The sequence below is a fragment of the Diospyros lotus genome, chromosome 5 (assembly GCF_014633365.1).
Source record: "Diospyros lotus cultivar Yz01 chromosome 5, ASM1463336v1, whole genome shotgun sequence".
NCBI lineage: Eukaryota > Viridiplantae > Streptophyta > Magnoliopsida > Ericales > Ebenaceae > Diospyros > Diospyros lotus.
Window position 1 is genome coordinate 36,939,669 of NC_068342.1, and position 24,485 is coordinate 36,964,153.

At 36.5% G+C, this 24,485-nt stretch overlaps 1 protein-coding gene across 2 annotated transcripts; it reads right to left on the bottom strand.

The window, feature by feature from the left end:
* Window positions 1–578: 578 nt before the first annotated feature.
* On the bottom strand, window positions 579–19,785 carry LOC127801837 (SWI/SNF complex subunit SWI3D). 2 transcript variants are annotated; one of them, XR_008023195.1, is made up of 8 exons: window positions 19,018–19,785; window positions 18,222–18,748; window positions 4,672–5,247; window positions 3,052–3,215; window positions 2,287–2,972; window positions 1,779–1,972; window positions 1,248–1,687; window positions 579–1,060 (listed from the first exon to the last, which is right to left on the bottom strand). XR_008023195.1 is itself a non-coding variant. In XM_052337283.1 (7 exons), exons 1-7 carry the CDS (start codon window positions 19,529–19,531, stop codon window positions 1,313–1,315), a joined length of 3,036 nt encoding a protein of 1,011 aa, XP_052193243.1. In that variant the 5' UTR covers window positions 19,532–19,785; the 3' UTR covers window positions 1,190–1,312. The 2 variants fall into 2 exon arrangements, 1 of the variants encoding a protein (XP_052193243.1); XM_052337283.1 differs by lacking the exon at window positions 579–1,060 and having other exon boundaries at window positions 1,190–1,687.
* Between the last annotated feature and the right edge of the window lie 4,700 nt (window positions 19,786–24,485).

Sequence of the window (24,485 nt, forward strand, 5' to 3'; positions counted from 1 at the left end):
GGGCACCTTACATACCTGTTGAATTGTTTGGTGCTCAACAAAGAGAAGGGTGAATGAATGGAAAGACGAAAGAGAACCATGAAAACGCCTAAACAGTAGGGTGTGGATCAAACATTTCTCAATGGCAAGGAAACTGCGCTCAAGAAAGAGAATAAGAGATAACATAACCCAAATCCATACTTATTCGTGTTAATTTTCCTTTGCTTTTCTTTTCCATCCGCAAATCCTCGTTTCAAAAAATAGCATCACGAAGTCAAAAAAGAAAGGAAAATGATTCCATAATAGAGGCGAGGCAAGGTCAGCTCCATGATTTCTAGCAGCCAAAAACAGTGCTCTACAAGGGTAATTTGTGGATAAACTAATAGACTCTGCAGACAACTTGGTACCGATGAGTGCAGACTTAGTGGCGTTTTACTTGCTCAAGCGAGAAGCAAAAATATCAGGAACTACTAGTTGTAATCTTGTCAGTTCTATGTTTTGTACCAAAGCATTGATAAGTGTACAATGGGCAATATGTTGTTTGTTTCAGGACTACACGCCAAAAATTTGGTCCATGCATGACACTAAACAAAATTCAGTAATTCAAGTTAAGCAATTAAGAATTCCTTGTTAAAAGCATAAGAATAATATTAGGGGAACTACACGAAAGAGAAAAAATGGCACAAACACATACCCATACACCAAAAACAACATACAATAAATGGAAACACCATGGAAACAATTATCTGCTAAATCTATCCTAGACACGTGGTGGCCATACAAAAAAGAGCAGGACCAGAGGAAACTTTAAGGTCAAACTGCAGACAAAAAAGCTCGATGTCCATGCAGCTCATCCAAAGAGTAAGATGATTGGAGACTCCTATACCCCCACTCCAACCCCTCACCCTTCACACACATATTGACACGCATATCCTGAAGTTGCAATGCATGCTGCAATCCAAAAAGGCAAATCCTGCTTGATTGGGTATTTCACCAGGACACTTGAAACAACGCCTCACTCAAAGCACCATCAAGAAATTGTCCTAATAAAATTTCCAGGTTCTTTCAAAACCTCCAATCCCTACGAAGTAAACCAGCATGTTAAGAAAATGTCCGTGCCTAGTTTATGATTCTATGTTTCAAAACTACATTTCAGGCTTTAGACCAAATTCTATTGGCTGATGACTGTTCCCCAGACAGCAAATCAAGATGGTGATAATTTACAACTCGTGGAATAATGATTATAGCAACAATAACCAAATACTCACTTGGTAGATATTGGTCGTGAAGAACCACTAATTCTGAATGAGGTTATATCTTCACGTTGAAATAGTTATTTTGTTACAACTGAAGAAATTTTGTCCTGGTTGGTAGGCCTAACAGGATTTCCTGATGCTGTAGCAGGTACAAAAGGATTTGTAGTAGGAATGGATGTCATCATGGATCTTGACATTGGTGGTCTTTGAGAGGGTATGCTCATTAGGGGCCTCAATGCTGAGTTAGCAAAACCCATAGCCGCTCTGTTGATAAGTAATGATTGTTGCATAGGTCTAGAAGATGAAGCTGGAAAGGCACCAAGACGAGATGCAATTATCTGTGCTCGCTCTTGGTAAAGCCTCTGCTTAGACCTTTCCATTTGTTCCCTGACCCTCATTACCAAACTTTCCATCTCAGTAAAGAACATTAATTTGGCTTCCAGCTTGTGTAACTGCAATTAAAATACAAACTCTGAATGGTACAAACTTCCTCAAATAACAAGACCACCCTATAGACAAAAATCTGAATGAACATGGTAATACCTGTCTATCAATCAACAAGGTAGCAAGCTGTCGAATTTGGTCTTCTTCCTGGTCCGCAAGAAGCTTTGCTTTCACTGCTGCAGCTGATAGTGCAGTGACAGCAGCTCGCTTCAATTTATAAATATTGTGGTCATCTTTGGTCTTAGGAAATGCTTCGTTCTCAGAATTGTGACAATCTTTTGTTTCTTCCTCGCCTGCATGAAGCAACATACAGGTATATTTGTTCATTAAAGAACATAATTTTCTACTTGACTACAAATATTAATCAACGATTCCCCCACCCCCCCCAAAAAAAGTAAATAAATAAATAAAATAAGCAAATAACAATAATAATGTGAATATAATAAAAAAAATTGCATATAGTCTGAATAAGTTTCTGCGTAAACTTCCCTACTTTTAATATAAAACCTGTATTTCATGGATTCACTATTGTAAACTATATTTCCCAACAGCGTCCAAAGAACTCTATTACACTTCTACAACAACACCAACTACCCAAAAATAGAACCTGTATTTCTTCCATTTTCAGTAATTGGAATTGGATTTGATGTGATTGGCTCCTCAGGCTCTCCCTTATCAGAAGGAAGAGAATCTGGAACTGCAACTGCATCCTTTGCAGAGTCTGTGCATTGTGAGGGCACTTCATCTGAAGCTCCAGCACCTGGAACCTTATCAAAATTTGAAGGCGCCTCTTTTTCGGGTATCAGGACATCGGATTCTTTTCCAGCTCTTGATGGGTGATTAGGCAAATCTGGCTTATCTGATTCAGTTAAAGAGACAAGACTTCCCTCATCATGAATTCTGATGACATCTGGAGTTCTATCACCAGGATCCTTCAAAGAACTTGGACAAATCTCTGATCCAGATGCCAAGCAATCTGATTCTTTTGCATCTCTTGTTGCTTGGTCTTTTGGCATATCTGGGTTCTCGGATTCATTCAAAGAATGGAATTGTCCCTTTTCATGGGTACCTATCACATCTGTATCATTTACAGTGTGAGACTTCTCTACACATTCAACAGGAGAACCTGACAGTTCCTTCTTTTCTCTAATAGAATCCTGATCTTTTTCATTATTGTGATCATTTGGTAAACCACCATCATTCAAAACTGAGTTAGACTTCTCCTCTTTCTGCTTTATCTCATTCTCTTTTTCATTCTTCTGAGTGTCCTGCTCAACTGTTTCAGTAGCAGCCCTGCATAATATAACATTTCAAGTGAGGAATGTAATAATGTGGACTGCTTCAAATTAGAGCTACAAATAAGCTCACAGACCTGTCAGAATCAGCTGATTTCTTGTCATCCGGAGGATCTTCCAGAAGAAAACAATGCCTAGCAGCCAGCTGCATGCTGAAAGAGTTGCTATAAATGGATTTTGTAGATTTACAGGCCATGGCAGTAACTACATTGGGTTCCACCAATCTTACCAGGAATGCTGCCTATAGAAGACAAGATCAGCAAGTAGCATGTCAAATTTGCATGTAGACATCAACTTTTTTTTTTTTTTTTGGGTTGGGGGAGGGGGGGGGGGGGGGGGGGTTGTTACAAATTAACAAAACAAAAATGAAAAAGAAACAACATACTACAACAAAATACAGCAGCCAGAAAACTCATGATAATTTTTATGAGAATGAGCCTGAAAAAAAAATGCAGCAGCTAGAAAACTCATTATGAGAATTTTTATGAGCCTATTCAAGCAGGCAGTAAAAGACAACGAGATGAAGCAGGCATGCAGGAATTAGGGTAGCTTAATTCAGCTCCAACGAAGTACTTCAAATTTTTTTTCAGCCATAAGCCCTGTTGGAAACACTGAAGCAACAGACACCCAGATAAAAACATGGATGCTGGATTGGCGTTAAATAAGTTAGGAAAATATACAGCAGTGACACATCAGTAGTTAACAATATGTTTTATATCTATATGGAAACATCAACTAATGTCCTTGAACTGCATATAAAATTATAATGTTTATAATTATAAATATTAGGAAATTATTCTTCACATTATACATATTAGGAAAGAGATTGAACAAAACTTAAGGATTTCAGAGTTCTAAAAATAAAAAGAGCCTAGAGGAGAAAGGACCAGTACATATAAATCCATATTATTCTTAATATTATGATTTATTTGCAACTTAGTATTTTAAACCCCATAATACTAGTCTCATCATCATCATCAACTGCATCTTCTCCTAGCCAAATTAGGGCAGTAGTGCAACATTCATATTGTCAATTGAGTTCTAAAAGTTACATTGACAATAAAAATCCAAGCAAAATAACAATATGGCAAAATTTTAGCTAGATGTCCTTCCTGATGCAACCCTGTAGATAAGGAATGATAAAATAAAGTTCCAACGCCATCTTCACATGGAAAAGTTTCATGAGATAGAGGTGAATGAAGATGATTGATACAGTCTAACCTATAACGCTAGTCTAATTTTTTAAATCATTAACAAACATACTTTTATTTGAACCTTAATGTACCTGAAGTGTTAGGGAAGTGCCTAGTTTCATAATTAAGTATGATCCTGAAGTGCAGAGAAATTTCAGGTTCTGCCACACCTAGAGAGAGCGGGTTGGACAAGTATCCAACTCATATATAAAAGTGCCTGCCAAGCCTCAGTATCTGACATTATCTGACATGAAATATAACCTTTTTATAAGTACTGATGCTACTTAGACACCAAACGCATGGGAAGGGAATACTTTAGCTACATGGAACCTGCTTTGGGGACTCAAATAATAGATATAGAAGACACCTTATTTAATGTGTTGGGACTTTATCTGCAGAATCTAATCGTGTCATACCAAAAAAGACTAGTCATTTCAGCAAGGTTATAAAGCCACTTCATAAAGTGAAATCACTAATTTTTTCTGCATATAAGATCCAACTGACCAATGCCATAACAGGGTTTCCAGCATCAGCAAATGAAAATTGGTTCCCAGGTGTAGGAAAAGACCCCACAGCTTCAAATGCGTCCTTGAGTGCCTTTAGTGCAAAATTCTCATTGATTTCCTGACCAACTTTCAGTTCATTGGAATCTTCTGGCATTGAAATCTTCATCGGGGAAGACTGAGGGTGATTTTCATTTGCAGCACCTTCACCCTCTGTTCTTTCTGTTGCATCTTTTGGAGTAGATGAATCACTGGTTGCTTTAGCATGATCCCCATTTTCTTTAAGACCAGCATCAGTTTCTTCATCACAGTCCATAAAAGTATCTTCAATTGGCATTTGAACAAAATGCAAGATACATTGAGCTTTTGTTTTTGTAGCAACATGCTCAGCAATCTCATTCCAATTCTCTTTATAAAGTTCCAATGCTTCAAGGAGGAGGAGAGTCTCCTGGTCAGTCCACTTCCCTCCACTTACACCAGCAGCCTCTGCAGGCTCCATGAGAATGAAATCCATTGGGGACATATCAGAGTCAAACTTCCCATTATTGAAGCATTCAGAACATAAATCAAAATCTGCCTGTGCAGCAATAACAAAATTAGCATTCAGAAGACCTTGATGAAAACAATAAGATAAAACTATAAAATGATTCATCATATCAAGCCCAGCCCTTAACAAATTAATCTTTGTAAGAGATGATGTGTGTAACAAAGCTATGGAAGTCTATTTCTGACTCAACTTCTGAGAGCAGATAGCCTTTACTCTGACATGGAAAAATTTTCAAGGCCCCTAAAGCAAAGTATTAAATTTCATTTTTAATACACTTAAAACTCATATCTGTTAACAAGGCAGTAGAGTTCTTCGACAATCATAGAATAAATACTGAATTTTATCAAAATATGTGCTGCTTGTGATTTTGAATGAGGAGATGTGCACAGGTTAATGACACAACAAAATGAAGTAGGCTACAGGGATATATTGCACGATATCTGTTAAAGCTCACCTCAGAATCTCAAAATTGGTTCGATTCAGAATATGTCATGATATATCACACACGCAATATTTTGTTTTGGGCAAACATGTTCTAAATGATATATGATTAAATATCATGTGCCCCCCATGACCAAGCAAAATCATACTTTTATCATATGAATCAGCTCGCATAAGATATATAAGATATCACTGCATCAATATTACTGTTATTCAAACTAGCGAGGCTGTTAAATACACAACTTTTTATGTTTACACAATCCTCTCCCTCACATCTCATATAAGTAAGAGCAGGAATTTGATTTTAGTTTCTTTTGATAAATAAGATAATAAAATGCAATTGTAAAATCCCTTTAAAGCAAAAAGAGAAACTTTATCTAACATTTAAAACAGTAAGATCATTACTGTTATATGACTAAGAATGTTGGGCAATGAACTATTAACATGACTAAAATATGAGTGTAACTGAGAATAAAAAGTTACAGTGATTGCGCAGCAATACAAGAAAAGAAAAAATAAGAAATGAGATTATATAACAAAGTTGGAATGACTCCTGTTCAATATAAGATGTGGGAGAAGTGATTAAGATGGTTTGGACATATAAGCAGAAAACCAATGGAAGCACCCATGAGGTAGATGGGTAAAATGGAGGAAGTTTGTAAGAAAAGAGGAAGAAAGAGCCAAAGAAACTTGGTGCAACGCATTAAGGGTTAAGATACAATGGCTTTATAAGGAATATGGTCATGCATAAAAATGACTGATGGTCTAAAATTCATGTAGTAACCACCCCAATTAGTGGAATTAAGGATTGTGATATACCATACTAAACTTAATCAGTTAATAAAAGAAACTGTGCGAAGGCAGTTTGGTAAACTAAACCTGGTGACAGAAAATATTAGTTTACATGTTTAAAACCTATTTCCATAAAATAAGAGTAATGCCATGTAAAATCCTGATTTCTCTCCTGAAACAAGCTAATGATGCTACAATAGTATATGCATGTCAACCCCGTTTAGTAGGATCTAGAAATCAGAAAGGCAGTATGGATGGGAAATGAGATTGTATACAAAATTTTCCAATTAATTAAACAAAAAAGAAAGTTACAAGCCAAAGTATAATAATAACATTCAAAAGTCATGCATGTACCCAACTCATGCATGGATCCCCTCCCCCTTGTTTGCCACGAATTCGGCATGTATATATTTTTCATGAAAACATCATATCATTGGCATATAAATAAAAAACTACCCCTCCCCCATGACAACTCTCACTTTCAGAATAGTCTCTCAGCCACAACAAGTGTGACGGTACCATAAGTACCAACCACTTAAAGAGTATTGGAGTATGTCATCACAAAATAGATTTAAAGACATTTATACTTCATCAAGAAATTTCTTAAACCGAATGATATGAGTAGCTTACATTGGAAAACTGAATAGTAAAATTTCATTGTTTCATACGGAGTACCATGTGATATTTTTTGGTTTGAACCATCTATTAATTCATTGGAGTATTAATCTACAGAGGCTTGCTACTAGTACTCAAGCTTAAGAACATGTACATGCAAATGATTTCCATCAATGTATTGAACTCCGTCTGCATGTATCAGTGCACACACCTTGCTTAGTGCTGATATCATCAAGTACCATGCTAGTTGAATGGTTGATGTTATTGACATATGCAACAATGTACAATCATATTAAGTAAGTCAAATATAAGTTTTATTTACAATAGCCAAAAATTCAATTATGAATTACTTTCCCTCCTAATACTTATTTCAATGATTTCATATCCATTTTACCTGAGTATGCCTGTAATATATTGATCCATATATTTGGACTTAACATCCCCTTGAATGATACACACACACACACATATATATATATGTCAAAGATAAGTTTCATTTACAATGGCCAAAAATTCGATTATGAATTACTTTCCCTAGTAATACTTATTTCAATGATTCCATATCCATTTTACTTGTTTTTCTTTTTTTGAAACTTAAATATCAATGCATGCATGTAATATATTGACCCATATATTTGGACTTAAGATCCGTTTGGTTAAATTTTTATTCACTTGCTAGGATGCACATGGATAGGCAAATCAGGCTGGAATGGACATGCCCCTCCGGCACCTAAAGATACAACAATATTATCATAATCTTAATTTCACTACGTAGAGTTCATTACATGAATTCTAGCTCTCTAATTATCTTTATCTATGGCCACCTCTTTTGTAAAACCATAATGTCCCTTATCATGTCTTAAGGGTTTTCCACCAAGTTTTCTTTAGCCTTCTCTTTTATTATGAACTTCTTACATTCTATTCAGTCACCTCATAAGTATGTCTACTGGCTTTTAATTTCATCTATTCTTGCATAGCTGCATGTCCAACATAACATCTTCATCTCAATAGCACTCATACTTTGCACATATCAGCACTTAACCGTCCACTATTATGAGCAATAGAACCATCTTTTACTGGATGACAAACCTTCACTAATGACTTGTAAAATAATTTTAGGATCGCAAAAAAAGCTAGATATATACAAGATATTAAAAACATGTAGCCTGAAGCAAAAACTTGTCAAAACATATGGAGAAGGTACCAAGGCATTTCCAATTACATTGGACTACATTAAGGCCTTACCTCTTCTTCCTGGTAATAGATTAACTCACTAAACATATCCAAGCGAAGATGCCTTAGGTATGGTATTTGTAGAACATTGCATTAATGGATGAGACAAAAGAATGCGTAAATACTAAGCCTAAGATATGGAGGAACACTTCAGAATCTAAAGGTGTTAAACAAATTGAAAACTGAATATATGGAGTTGAGCTTAGTAGAAGTATAAGTGTGGATGATGTTATGGTAAATTTTAAAGATCAAGTCATACCAAGAAATGATCAGTTCAAATATCTTGAATCATTCATCCAAAAGATTGAGAGATTAATGAGGATGTTATCCATAGAATTAAGGCATAATAATTAAAATAAAAAATTGCATCCAAAGTTTTATGTATTGGTAAGATAAGATTTCATTAAAGCTAAAAAAAAAAAAATAAGACAATTATCACATCAGCTTTGTTATATGACACAAAATGTTGAGAAGTAAAACACTAAGATATGCAAAATATGAGCTTAATGTAGATAAGGACGTTAAGATGGATGTGGTGCCATATAAGAAATGATAAAACTTTAGTGAGGTTGGAGTGCTCCTATTGAAAATAAGATATGTGAGATGTGATTACGATGGTCTAATAATGCGAGAAGAAGACTAATAAAGGCTCATGTGACAAGAGTAAATTGAATAAAACAAGTATCTTGTAAAAGGGGCAAAAGAAAACCAAGAAAACCTTAGTGGGAGATTCCTAGATATGATATGAGTTACAAGGGTCGTCGTCGTCGTCATCAATCGCACCTTATCCTAACCAAGTTTAGGACAGTGACACAACATTCATAATGTCAATTGACTTCTAGAAGTCATATTAACAATACAAACCCATGCAAAAGAACAATATGGCAAAATTTTACATTGGATGTCCATCCTAGCAACCTTTTAGTTAGGGAATGATGAGATAAAGTTTCAACACCATCTTCATCTTACCGAAGATAAAGCTATAAATAAAAATGATTGGAGACCTAGAATTCTTGTAATTGACTAGTATAGTGGGATTTAGGCTTGATACAAAGTGCTCAAACGAATTTTTCCACTTTAACCATCTCGTCTTGAATCTATGAATAACATTTTCGATGATCTTTCTTTCTTTGAACAATTGATCCAAGATATTTAAATTGATATTTTATAAAAATAACTTGATTTTCAAGTCTTACTGCTACATCATCCCTGGCTTATCTCAGTCAATCCTTATCTTCCAAACACGAGGGGGTGAGCATGTATGAGGAGGAGTTGTTAGCAGTAGTGATGGTCGTGGAAAGATGGAGACACTATTTAGAGGGAGGTCAGTTCATCATACTCACTGACCATGAAATCTAAAGTTTCTTCTCCAACAGAAACTGCAGACGCATCTTCAAAGGAAAGGGATGGCCAAACTTATGGGTTGGACTACACCATACAATACAAGAAATGAAAGGAGAATGTGGCTGTTGATGCCCTTTCTAGGTGCTTTGAAGAAGGGCACAGTGCTGCCCTCACGATAGTGACTCCGGATTGGTACAAAGAAGTGGAGGAAAGTTATGAAGGAGATCCAAAGATGCAAGAGCTTAAGGAACAGTTAATCCTAAGCCCCAAAGCAAGTTGGGATATATACTGCGTCAAGGGGTAATGAGACATAAAGGGAGATTGATGATTGAGGGCAACAAGATCTTCAAGAAGAAGATATTGAGTTCCCTACATGAGTCACCCGTGGGGGGCCACTCAGGTATCCAGAACACCTACCACAAGGTGAAGCAAATCTTCTATTGGCCTCAACTAAAAAGATATGTGACTGGATTCGTGATAGCCTGTGATACTTACAATCATAGTAAACATGAAAAAGTAGCCCCTCCAGGTTTATTACAACCCCTACCTATCCCTGCTCAAGCATGGGAGAGCATCAGCATGGACTTTATGTTTGCCTAAATCAGAAGGAAAAGACTGTATTATGGTCATAGTGGACAGGTTCACCAAGTTCGCACACTTTATTGGGTTAACTCATCCTTATTCTGCTTGGGAAGCGGCCAAGACTTTCCTAGACCAAGTCATGAATCTGCATGGAGCTCCCCACTCCATAATTTCTGACCGAGACAAGATTTTCACTAGTCTATTCTGGCAAGAGCTAATGAAGGCCTTAAGAGTGAAATTGAAGATGTCCACAGCCTACCATCCTCAAACGGATGGCCAGACTGAGAGGGTGAATCAATGTGTAGAAGGGTATCTAAGGTGCCTATGTTTCCTCCACCCTAAGGGATGCCACATATGGCTTTCTCTAGCCCAATGGTGGTACAACTCCAGCCACCAAGCCTCGATCAAAAGGTCACCCTTTGAAGCGTTGTTTGGCTATCAACCCTCATTCCTTCCAACTGTTGGGGAGGGCACTACGATGGCCACGGTGGAGGCTTATTTGGAAAAAAGGCAGGATGTCTTACAACAGCTCAAGGAGGAATTTGTCGTGGCCCAAAACTGCATGAAGCAATACGCAGATAGAAAGAGAAGCGCGAGGGAATTCAATGTAGGAGAAAAGGTTTATTTGAAACTCCAGCCAGCACACCACAAGAAGATTGCCCAGGGACAGATCACCAAGTTAAGTCCCAACTCCCAAGTACTATGGGCCCTACTCCATTGAAGCCAAGGTAGGAAATGTGGCATATAGGCTGAAATTGCCACAGGAGACCAGGACCCACCCGGTCTTTCATGTATCATTACTTAAAAAGTCCGTAGGAGATCAGCAGGTGGCCTCTAATTTACCGCAACTGTCACAGGAGGCGGAAGTGACAGCTCAGCCTAGCTCAATCTTGGACAGAAGGGTCTTATACAAGCACGAGGCCCCAATTATTCAAGTGCTGGTTAAATGGTCCAATCTTCCCCATGATAGCAGCACTTGGGAATACTAACCTGACCTACTAAGGCAATTCCCGCAAGCGGCCAGCCTACTTCTTGAGGACAAGAAATGTCTCAAGCTTGGGGGAGTTTGTCATGGTATAAACCATAAGCAGGGGAATAAATCATGCAAGTGGCGAGTTGTCACATGCACGCGGGTAGGCAGTTGAGTAATTAATTCTAGAAGGGGCGCTATTGTAAATAAAACTCCCTTTGGCGAGAATAGAAATGCGGAATCCTCTCTATATAAGGGACCACGCAAACTGTATTGAGGCGTGTTGAATTTTAATCAAACTCATTCTGAATTCTTTCTCAATTCTCTCTCTCTTCCCCGATCTCTCTTCCCTCTCTTTCTCGTGATTCTATCTCCCTAACTCTAGAGAATTCTCGGAATTCTTTGGAATTCATTGTCAGATTCGCTTAAGTCTGACAAATCTATTCTGCAAAAAATGTTACAGCTAGTTGGAATGAATATGAATATAGTGTTGATTTGGTGAAAACTAAATTAGAACTGAATAAGATATAGTAAAGTCACTTCTACAAGGGAAGAGAGAGAGGGGGGGGGGGGGACTAAGAAATGGATGGACATATACTCTATGTTGTCATAACACACCACATTTACAAAATCCAGATAAATTCATTAAGATGATCAATTTCCACTCATTAACCATAGGGCAGTTGTGTCCAACATTTTTTTTCAAGGATGCTAATTCTAGTAACTAAGTGAAGGCAAAGACTAAATATTAAACAATGCTCGAATGCACAGAGAGCATATGGCCAAGTCCAAACAACAAAGTCAAGAAGAAGCCTTTACATATTTCTTTTTCAAAAATCTTCAATTGCTGGATTCCTTTCCCCTTTTATAGTTTGTTCACTATCTGATTTCTTCCCTGTTCAGTTTATTAAGTCATATGATTAGCTATTATTAATTTTCTGGGCATAACTAAGATGTATATATATTATACATTTTGGTAAATAAAAATTTCATATATTTCTCTACAAAATTCATAAAATAATTAGCACTATAATTGTTGTATCACATACAAATTATTAACAATAACAATAATAAATCTTAATCCCACTATGGGGCGAACTACATGAAATCAAACTTTCTAACCATCTTTATTCATTGTCATATTTTTGTAAGGCCATTATATCCCACGTCATGTCAAAGGGTTTCTCACCAAGTTTTCTTTAGTCTTCCTCTCTGCAGAAAATTAATCCTAGAGAGAATAAATCGTTATTATTTCCCTTGGATATGATATCAATATATACACAAGACATCTACATGATGTAGGAGTCTAATCTAATCTACTTTATAAGATATTTACGTTATCTAAAATACAAATAATCTATCTCTAAAATTTAGGAGAATAATTAGAACTAGATAATCTTATCTTTATAAATCTTATCTCCTATAATTTAGGAGTCTTCAAGGCAGTCTTCTTTTTGAATTCTTCTTTATCTTCTACACTCCCCCTCAAACTGGGCTGAATATATTATTCAGGCCAACCTTGGTACTTAGCTCATCAAACACTCTTCTTGGTAGTGGCTTAGTTAGAATATTTGCAACTTGGCTATTTGTGGAAGTATAGTTCAGTTGAAAAACTCCTTCTTCTAACTTCTCTTTAATGAAGTGCCTGTCAATTTCGACATATTTTGTTCGGTCATGGTGGACAGGGTTTTTGGCAATACTGATAGTCGATTGGTTGTCACATAATACTTGTATTGGTTGTGCCATAGATACCTGTAACTCTTGTAGCAATCGTTTTAGCCATATCCCCTCACAAAACCCATGGGCCATAGCCCTAAATTCAGCCTCTGCACTGCTCCTAGATACCACAGATTGCTTCTTACTGCACCAACTAACTAAATTTCCCCAAACAAATGAGCAATATCCGAAGGTTGACCTTCTATCACAAATTGATCATGCCCAATTAGCATCATTGTAAATCTTCACCCCTTGGTTAGCAGTTTTCATGAACATTAGCCCTTTGTCTGGTGTCATCTTAAGATATCTTAGAATCCGATATACAGCTTCCAAATGTCCTTCTCTAGGATCATTCATGAATTGGCTTACCACACTCACGGGAAAGCCTATATCCGATCTTGTATGAGACAAGTATATAAGCTTTCCCACTAATCTTTAATATATTTCTTTGTCCACTGGATCACTTTCTTTGCCCACATCCAGCTTTAAAGTGGTTTCAATTGGTGTATCAACTGGTTTGCATCCTAACATTCCTGTTTCAGTAAGGAGATCTAGGATATACTTTCGTTGAGAAATTGATATTCCTTCTTTGGACCTTGCAACTTCCATACCTAAGAAATACCTTAGGCTTCCAAGATCTTTGATTTCAAATTCTTTTGCCAACACTTCCTTAAGCTTCTTGATTTCAAAAATATTGTCTCCTGTAACAATTATATCATCAACATATACAATAAGTATGAAAATTTTACCTCCCAAGGGGTATTTGATGAATAATGTGTGGTCTGCCTGACATTGAACATATCCATATTTCTTGACTGCCTTTGTAAATTTCTCGAACCAAACTCTAGGAGACTATTTGAGCCCATACAATGATTTCTTTAGTTTGCATACCTTGTTCCTTGTGAGATTAGTTTCAAATCCATGAGGGATTTCCATATATACCTCTTCTTCGAGGTCTCCATTTAAAAAAACATTCTTCACATCCAATTGGTAGTGGCCAATCCAGGTTTACAGCTAGGGATAGTAAGACTCTGATTGTATTCAATTTTGCTACTGGAGCAAAAGTCTCTTGGTAATCTATACCATAAGATTGAGTGAGCCCTTTTGCCACTAAACAAGCTTTATACCTGTCAATTTCTCCATTTTCTCGGTATTTAATTGTAAATACCCATTTGCAGCCAACATGATGCTTTCCGAGAGGTAATTCAGTAATTACCCAAGTCCTATTTCTCTTCAAAGCCTTCATTTCCTCAAGAACTGCCTCCTTCCACTTAGGATGTTGAAAAGCCTCCTGAACTATTCTAGGAACCTGCACCTTACTGATATTTGATATAAAAATACTGAAATTAGGTGAGAGACCTTTGTAGAAAATGTAGTTGTGAATGGGGCGTTGAGTGCATGATCGTACTCCCTTTCTCAATGCTATAGGCTAATGTAAATCCTCATCCAAGGCTGAATTTTCTAAAATTTCAGAATTTTGTCCAGTAGGCATAGTCTTCCCCTTTTCCAACAATTCCAAATCTGGATCAAAATTTTTGTCAGCCTCGAGACATGTTGGTTCCCCACATTCTTCCTGTTTAGACCTTTTTCTAGAATAAACTTGAAGTTCATGAGGAGAGGGAGACGGATTTATAGGGTTTACAAGTGGCAGTGGCTGATTTTCAAACTGTTGTTGTTGGTTAGATAGAGAAATTCCAAGTTCTGGTTGCTGGTGGTTAGGTTGAGGATCCCAAAAAGAATCCCAAAACTGATATTCTTGAGGATTTAGAGTATTTTCCCCCTGAATATCAGTTTTGGGATAATAAGGTTGTGTTTCAAAAAATGTTACATCCATGGATGTGAAAAACTGCTTAAGGCTGGGAGAATAACATTTGTAACCTCGTTGGTGTGGAGAATAGCCAAGGAATATACACTTGATGGATTTTGGGTCAAGTTTACTCCGAAATTGAGAGTGAATGTGAACAAATGAGGTGCAGCCAAAAATCTTGAGAGGAAGGTGAGAAAGCACCCGGGTGTGAGGAAAAAAGGCAAGAAGAAGCTGACTAGGAGTTTGAAATTTGAGGATGGGCGAGGGCATTCCATTGATAAGGTAGGTAGTCGTAAGAATAGCTTCACCCCAAAAATGTTTAGGAGCATGAGCAGAAAATATTAAGGATCGGGCCACTTCTAATAGGTGTCTATTCTTGCGTTCTGCAATCCCGTTTTGTTGGGGTGTATCAGCACAAGAAATTTGATGAATGATGCCTTGTTGGGGCAAATAAGTGCCTAGAATTGAATTGAAATATTCTTTAGCATTATCTGTTCTAAAAACTTGAATGTTAGCATTGAATTGCCTTTTCACCGTGGTATGGAAGGTTTGAAAAATGTGGCTAGCTTCAGATTTCTCTTTCATGAGAAAGACCCAAGTAAGACGGGTATGGTCATCAATGAAAGAAATAAACCAACAAGCCTCGGTAACATTTTTGACTTTAGAAGGCCCCCACACATCACTATGAATCAAAGAAAACGGATAGAATGGAGTATACTTGAGACTAGGATAAATGAGTCCGAACATGCTTGGAATATTGACAAATTTCACATTGAAACATGTGTAAATCTAAATTCTTGAACAAAGAAGGAAACAATTTCTGAAGATAAGCAAAGTTTGGATGTCCTAATCTATAGTGCCACAACATAATTGCACTATTATTGGAATAAAAATTAGAGAAACAAGGAGGTGAAGTGGAATGACAATAGCTGGATTTTACTTCAGTTTTTCTGGAGTCAGTCCCTTGAATAATGTAGAGTCCCAAACATGCCTCAACACTGCCAATCATCTTCCCTGAAATCCGATCCTGAAATTCACATATATCTTTTGAGAATTTTGCAATACACTTCATGTCAATAGTGAGCTTACTAACAGATAAAAGGTTGCAGTCCAGATTAGGCACAAATAGGACATCTTTTAGTGTCAAACCAGTGGACAGAACAGCCGATCCAATTCCTGTTACTTTTGCTAATGATCCATCAGCAATCCTTACCTTCCACTCTTTGTCACATGGCTGAATATTTGTTAACAGTCCACCATTACTAGTCATGTGATCGGAAGCTCCTGTCAACAATCCATAGGATAGATAGCTTACTATTAGCAATAAAAACATGTAGAGGATTACCTTTGTGGGCTATAGAACCTGCTGCCACTGTAGAACCCTGCAGCTGGGTTTTCCCAAAATTATGATGCAGCCACTCCATCTGCTCTTTGCTAAATAAGCTTGAGTTTGAGGCAGAAGTTGTCTCTTCGGTTACTGTAAAATTACCCTTACTCTTCCTTTCATGTGCTGGTTTCCAATCCAGGGGCTTGCCATGGATATCCCAGCATGTATCCTTTGTGTGACCAGGTTTGTGGCAATGATCACACCAAGGACGGCCCTTCTTCTACTTGGGATTTGATAGGCTGCCTCCTCAGGTAAATAGGGCAGAATGATCCAGGCCTGAATTTGAGGGCTTCAACATCAGTTTCAGCCTACTTTCTTCTCTGCGAACCTCAACAAACGCCTCCCTGAGGCTTGGTAGAGGTTTTGTGCCAAGAATCCTACCCCTCACACCATCTAGGTTTTTATTTAAACCAATCAAGAACTTATACAGCCGCTTCTTCTCCACTATTTCTTTGTATTTGGCTGAATCTTCAGTGCACTTCCATTGGATAGTATCACACTTATCCAATTGAAGCCAAAACTTATTCAAAGAATTGAAATATTGAGTGACTTGGGACTCACCTTGCCTTAAATCATTGAGAACACTTTCTATCTCAAACAACTCAGAAGTATTCTCAACATGGGAGTAGGCTTCCTTAACAGCCTCCCAAATTTCTTGGGAAGCCTCCCAAATTTCTTGGGAACTATTGTATAACAAGAAATTCTCACCTATCTCATTGTTCATCGAGTTAATCAGCCAAGACATCACCATGTTGTTTTCGGCCTTCCAGATCCGATATTGTGCTTCATCCTCCTTCGGTTTGCTGACTGCTCCAGGGAGGTAATCATCCTTCCATTTTCCGCATGTGAACATCATAACGGATTGTGACCACTGAATGAAATTCTGACCATTCAGTTTATGACCGGTGATTGTGAATGGACTGTTGTTGTCCATGTTCACAGAATTGGTGATTTGGAAAGGAACAATTTCAGAGGGTTGGCTGCTCACTCTGGCCATGACACAAGTTGATCAAGTCCGGCGACTATGAAAGGGAACAAATCGAACAGAAACGCCTTAGTGAATCGGCGGAAATTGGTTAGGACTAACAGGGAGAAAGGAGAAGAGAATTCTGCTCTGATACCATGCAGAAAATTAATCCTAGAGAGAATAAATCGTTATTATTTCCCTTGGATATGATATCAATATATACACAAGACATCTACATGATGTAAGAGTCTAATCTAATCTACTTTATAAGATATTTATGTTATCTAAAATACAAATAATCTATCTCTAAAATTTAGGAGAATAATTAGAACTAGATAATCTTATCTTTATAAATCTTATCTCCTATAATGTAGGAGTCTTCAAGGCAGTCCTCTTTTTGAATTCTCCTTTATCTTCTACACTCTCTCTCTTTTGCTACAAACTTCTTCCATCCAATCCACTTTTACTCTTTCTCTACAACTTTCACTGTAAACTCCTTCCATCATATCCACCCTACTCATGGATGTGTCTATGGACTATTGGTGTTCCTATCACGTGTCTAAATTGTCTAAGAACGTCTAGTGCCAATCCTATCATGCAGAATCTTGTTTTCAATTCTATTTGTTCTTGTATGACCGTTTCATCGAAACATGCTCATCTCGATTACACTCATATTTGTATATCAAATGCAAATTAGAAGTCTTCAAATAAAACAAAATTTTATAAAGTATCAGGGAATATGTTAAGCTACAAATAGAATCCTTCAAATATATCCCTCATAAATTGAAAAAAATAATAATACATTAAATACATCTCTAGACCTCAACCCAGTCCATTCACCTAAAATACATCCTCTTGATAGTTGATATTAATGAGTTCCAAAAACTTGTAAACTGCAAGCTTGAACACCACAAGAATTACATTGCACCCACATGTTATAGTTCCGTGAATATTATCCTGCATTTCCATGTATAATCTATTTCACAGACCAATACAGGAAAAATACATTAAAGAAATGTGAACTAACATGAGGTTTTGGCTCCAGAATTCATCTTTAGTAAAACACAAAAGTGGAATCAGCCAACCAGTCTGTCCCTCTGGCAGTACGCAGCCCAACAACAAAATAACTAACTTCTAGGAAACAACAAACCTGCTTCTGGCAATGGTAGCGCTTGCGTGAGCAATCAGCTGAACAAGAATTGCAATGATATTCAACAGATGGCCCCTCAGGCCTCATCAACTCTTCAGCGATGGCAGACTCTGGAAACAAACCAGATGGCACAGCTGGAGTTGTCACGCTATTTTTTGGAACCACTGGGACACATGATTGTTCTGCTTCAAAGCAGTACAACTTTTCAACCAAAGAATCTGTCTTTGATGCCCCATCACCGTCAGAGCTCACCATGGCAGTATCATTCTCTGGAAATGGATGGTAATTAATTAAACCCCAATAGTCCAAAAACTCCATCACCTCTTGCCTAGCATCCAACTCCCCGACGGAAAGCTCCGATAAATCTTTCAGTTCAATTAGTATACTAGGGTTAGCATGAAACTTTCTCATAATCCAGTTACGTATCTCCTTATACATTTCAGGAGTCCTATCTTTTGACCTGCCATTGAAGAAGGAAGGCAATGCTCGTTCCTCTAACGGATGAACCTTTGTCCATGAAAACCAACCTGCATACCCGAGAGAGAGAGAGAGATTTAGGGCAGCTTTCACCATTCTGTATAAAAACCCTAAACAGTTCGTATTTTAGGAAGAAATTCAGAAACGAATAACGAGGGAGTGATAGTGTCCATTTTTTTAGATAGACACACAATTTTCTTTGCATTGCACAAGCAAATTCCAAGTAATCCACACCTTTCCTGCAAAATAATCGATTTCTCGTCTACAAAATCAACCCATGGCACGCAAATTAGGGTTTGAGAAGGTGCATTACACTCACCGGCTGGAGCTGGAACCACATGAGCATTAACATCGCGAGATCTAATTGCTTCATATTCAGCTTCAATCTTTTCCTCCAACGCCTCCCAATCCTCTTCAACCATCCCCGTTTCCTCCCCCGCCTTTGCCTTCTCTCCACCGCCAGACTCCAGTGTCACCATCCCCTCCTTTTCATTTTTCATAGCTGCACCAAACGACGCGCCCACGGAGGACGACCCCACTCCGGCGGCACCGCTCGGCGTCTGGCGAGCTCTGGTGCACGGACCGTTGTGGATCGGAGCGTGAGAGGCCGCCACCGAGGGCTTCTCACGAGCTTGACGCTTCGATGAACTCGTTGGTGGCGTCGATGCGTTTCCGCCACCGCCGCTGCCGGCTTTTCTCTTCTGCCCACCGCCTCTCCGCCTCGAAGAAGGTGCCTCGGCCGCCGGCGCCACCTCCGCAGGCTTCTGGGGCGTCCCGGCGGCCGCAGAACTCCCCGCCGGCGGATTCCCGGTATCCTTGCGCTTCTCCTCCATCTAAGGGCTTGTTTGGGGTCTCGATTCACACTCCTCGAAGATACACACCATTCTTGTATCTATCGTGCCGGTCCTCTGTACCGGCGGTCTACGCATGTTATCATGCGTAGCCCAGGAAAACTAATCTCAGCCGTGCAGTTTCATGATATAAAAGGTTTCTATTATTGTAACGGCGCAGATTGGAAATTGCAAAATGTGCAGCAGCCTGACGATGTATGTGAACTCAAGCAATCATGAGAAAATTGATACAGCCAAGGAGATATTACCCTTTCCAAGGAAATGGCAAACTTCTGCAATCACAGCTCTCAATCAATTAATATTGGCGGAACTTCAGAGCCCTTAGCGTGAAATCATAAATTACAGTTTAATTTGATTTAATTATATAATGTGATGCCCATTTTTAGGACTTCTGGCATGTTTTTGTTAGACTGGGTATGAAATTAATTAAATTAAATTAGTTTTATTATATATATAAATACATGTATAATAAAAGATATTTAAATAATTTTACATCTTATTAAGATATTTTAGAAAAATATATATATAATATATAAAAATTATGATGTCTAACAAAGTAGACTCGTGCCGCCTAATAATAAACTCAAGTAAAAAAAAAAAAAAAACTCACAATTTATTGAGAGATTTTGATGACAGATCATATGACATTGCCTGAGTGACGAAATGATTGAAATCAACTGACGTCACCAAGGTCTCAACCTGATTAACCCTCAATCCAAGTGATTGAGACCAAAAAAGAGTAATCTTATTCGGAGTCTCACTTGATGCCTTCAAGAGATTATCTCAATAATTCATGAGTCACTTGGCATCTATTATTTGAAAAACTCTAGTAGATTAACTATTTATATATTTTTGCCTACAAATCCAGATAAGAGTTCGAAATGCCCGTCGAAAATTAAAGGTCTCCTTCCACCTATTAATCTTCTCTCCCTTATAAATAAAATACTCTTTTTGTAGCAAATGTATGCACACAACCCTGCTAAGACTATAATTTCATTTTTAGCACGAGATTAATTTAAGCATCAGAAAATTTATGAATGACTTCGCTCATGCCCTTAACTGATTTCTTTGTTGTAAGTCTCCTAAAGACTCCACAATACACACTCTCATATCCTTGTTGAGACATTCTCCTGCGTGAATAAATTCATTATTGAATCTTAGTAACAACAAAAATATTTTAAAATGTTATTCAAACACTAAAATTGACATTTTGGATAAAACTCTGTATTGATGTCTTGTATATTTCTATTGATATAACATAAAATATAAAATGTTAGTATAAAGTGCCACCATAATTGTCAAATTTAAGTACCCAAATAGCATTTTTGAAAAATAGTTACCTTTTAATACAACTTCAAAGACTAAAATTAAAAACTACATAACAGCCAATATAACAAAATACAAATTTAAAATTATTTAGAGTATCTATCTAATTGCCCAAGAAAAAGTATGAAGATGCTTCAATCTTTATATCGATGTTCCCTCTTTTCTTGTATGCATTAAGTAAGTTAATAAAAATTTATGTGTTATATCGATTTTCCCGTTTGTATTTTTTTTATCCTTTAACTCAAGGGAAAAAATTAGGAAGAAAAAATAGGAAATTTTATGTCCAAGTGTGGCTAAATTTTACTATATAACTAGATCAAGTACATGTAACAATTTAAACATCGAGTTAGAAATGAGATTTGAATTCAGAATCTTTATTTACTCTAATACCATGTCAAATTATTGAATATCGTTCCATTCAAAAGTTTAACTCGTTGAACAAAAAGCAATCTTATATTTTATACTATTAATTTTATCATTTATTATGCGACCATAATTCAAATTTTCTTACGACAAGATACATATTTTTACATGCATAAATAGATTTCACTAATTTTCTTCTATCTCTTTTTTTTTTTTTTTGTAATTCTCTTATCCTCTCACACTTAATCGTTCTTATTCCCTCTTTTTGTTCCTTTTTTCTCATTTATTAAATTGAAAAACTCATATGCGGAGTTTAAACAAAAGAACCCAAATCAAGTATTGAGTTTTTGAAGTCTTACTGTAATACACCTAACGCAAACATAGCTATCGCATGAAAAGGATGAGACCCTTGGATGGGGTTTCCTTCGGGCATAGTGACCGATTCAACTTTGTTTAATCTAAAATAAATTATTTGTTTTTAGACTAATGAAATGCTCTTGAGCGACGAAAGGCCTCGTTCAATCCTAGGATATCACGAAGATGTCCAAAATCATGCAATAATCATGCCTAGGATACTAAAAATAGGATACTGAAAAGGTGAGCGGTGATTATTATAAATGTGTAGATGACATTAGAGACGTTTATAATTTGAATTTTATACTTGTCTTACAATATAAGATAAAACCTCATAACTAGATTAATCACATATTTGCTCATGATGTGATCTATTCTTGGGATACCCTTTTCTTGCAGTAGCTCTCGTCGCTCGGTCTCATAATTTTGACAAAATAGATAAATCTAAGTTTAATCTACAGTGATTGCGCAGAGAGTAAATTCGAATCTAAAAATTCAAGCCATCTACCACTTCCTGCTGACTGCTGGGGCAACCCCAGATGACTGATATGATCCATTCTCTCACTTACAATCATAGGTGTAATATAACAACACCAAAGCGTGTCATTGACAAACCTGCATAAATAGAGTAAGAGAACATTTCAATAGGTATGCTCTTTTAATAGTATCAATATTGCAAAATTCCTTTTCAAACTTACATTACCTATGTCGCCAAGGCGGATGTAGGGCTGGCACGAGCTCTCAACTAAACAATAATATATATATATGTATAAAATTCAGGCAACTCAATCCCAACTAAACATTAATATAACTCAATCCCAATACCCCCTTTACATCCACCTCTGTATGTAGCTCACAGTTCAACACAAATGATCTACAAATACATTGATGACTCCTCAAGAACATCATCATACTTGTTCTTCTTGGAATCCAAAAATGACTGAGACTCTCCTAAAAAACCTAACTTAGAATTTCAAATTAAATCTAAAAAGATCCTATTTTTTCTTTAAATCAAATTTACTTTGAATTCCTTTAAATTTGGAGAGTTTCACTTTGAATTTGGAGAGTTTCACTTGGAGACTTTCAATTTGGAGAGTTTCACTTTGAACAAGCTGATCCTATTTCAAATTTTTTTATTAAAATTTACTTTGAATTTGCTCCAATATTCACCAAGTCCTCTAGCTTCATTTAAACTTGACATTTTGTTGGGGTGCGTAAACAGTTGGTTTGATTATCAAATTGATCAAAATTCATTAACCGATTAAATTGAATCGAGAAACAAAATCAAACTGAACCAACTGATTAACCCCCCAAAATCAAATTGATTAAATTGAAAAAATTAAAAAAAAAGAAGAAAAAAATTAAAGTAACATATACAAAATTAAAGAAAATAATGTCATTTTATAAATATCAAAATAATATTATTTTAAAGTTTTGGCAGTTCAGTCAATTCGATTATTCCAACTAAAAAATTGAACCAAAAATTAAAAACCAAACTTTTGAAAAAAATTAACCGAATCAAACTAATATAAAAAAAAAAACTGAACCAAACTGACAAATTCAATTGATTCGATTCAATTAATTTGAGTAAATTAAACTTTTGTTCACCCTTCGTACTTCTTTGGACCATTTAGTTGTAGAAGTCACCAAGTGAGAGGATTTTGCTCATAACCATCATATGAGTCAAAATAAAAGTTACTATTTTTGTACAATCATCACAGAATTTGCTTATTTTAAGAAAATATCATCACCCAGAGTATCCTTTTATTTACATATCCTGATAGACCACAAACTTGCGTGCAAAATCTGCTCCTTGCATGGCTAACTGCTTTAACTTAAAGACATTAACAAAGGATGTTTGATTGTATACAACCATGAACCATTTAATATATGTGAATTCTAAGTGTCTTTCAACCCAATACCAATGATACCATTGAGACGTGGTGAATTGGGCCCTCAAGAAATGGGTTGGATTCGGCCTCTCACCTTTTGCCCTATCCTGCATCAACATCCCTCAGGGAGAATACAGTTCGAAATGATAGTAAAAGTACTATTTAGGGTGTGTTTGATAGTATAAAAATTTTATAAAAAATATTATATTTGAGAAATTAAATTTTATGGTATAATCTTTTAAAGTATGTTTTGACTTATTTTTCATGAAAAAATGATTTTAAGAAGGGGATAATTTTTATTTTCTATGAAAATTAAAAAATATTTTATTTTCTAACTAAATACAATCAAACACACATTTAATATTTAAGTTAATAATTATACACGAGAGAACATAAAGTAAAAGAAACTTTTGAGGGTAGTGCAATCAGTCCGTAGTACACTTTTAGAAACATAAGATCCACGGCCCTTTGTTTTTTAAATCGGTTAGCGCCTTTGTTTTGATTTGATTTTTTTTTTCAACAACAGTCAACATGGGCCCACTCAAATTGTTAGGTGACAAGTCACATGTCTCTCAAATCAATTTTGATTGCGGGATAAAATTATACCCAATTTTTCAAATTAGGTCTTTATTAGCAAAATTAAAAGTTTGGATAAAATCACAAAAATACAAAAAATATTTAATTTTTTTATGCTAAAAAGCCCAACAAAAATGACAAAGTTAATAGAAGTCTCTCTTTCAATTTTTTAACTCAAATATGGATTCAAGATAGTGATGAACCCAAATAAGTTTTTCATATGCCGACATAGAACCCATTGGGTTCCTCATCGACGCCAACAAAAAACTTAGTGAGTTCATTATTCATTTCAAACCTAAATCTAGGTTTGAGGGGCTATGAATCCAGTAGACTTCGTATAGTGTGGGGTTATTTTTTATGTTTCAATTAGAGGAAATAGTAAAAAATAAGAATAAATTAATTATTTTATTCCTTTATTTAGCGTA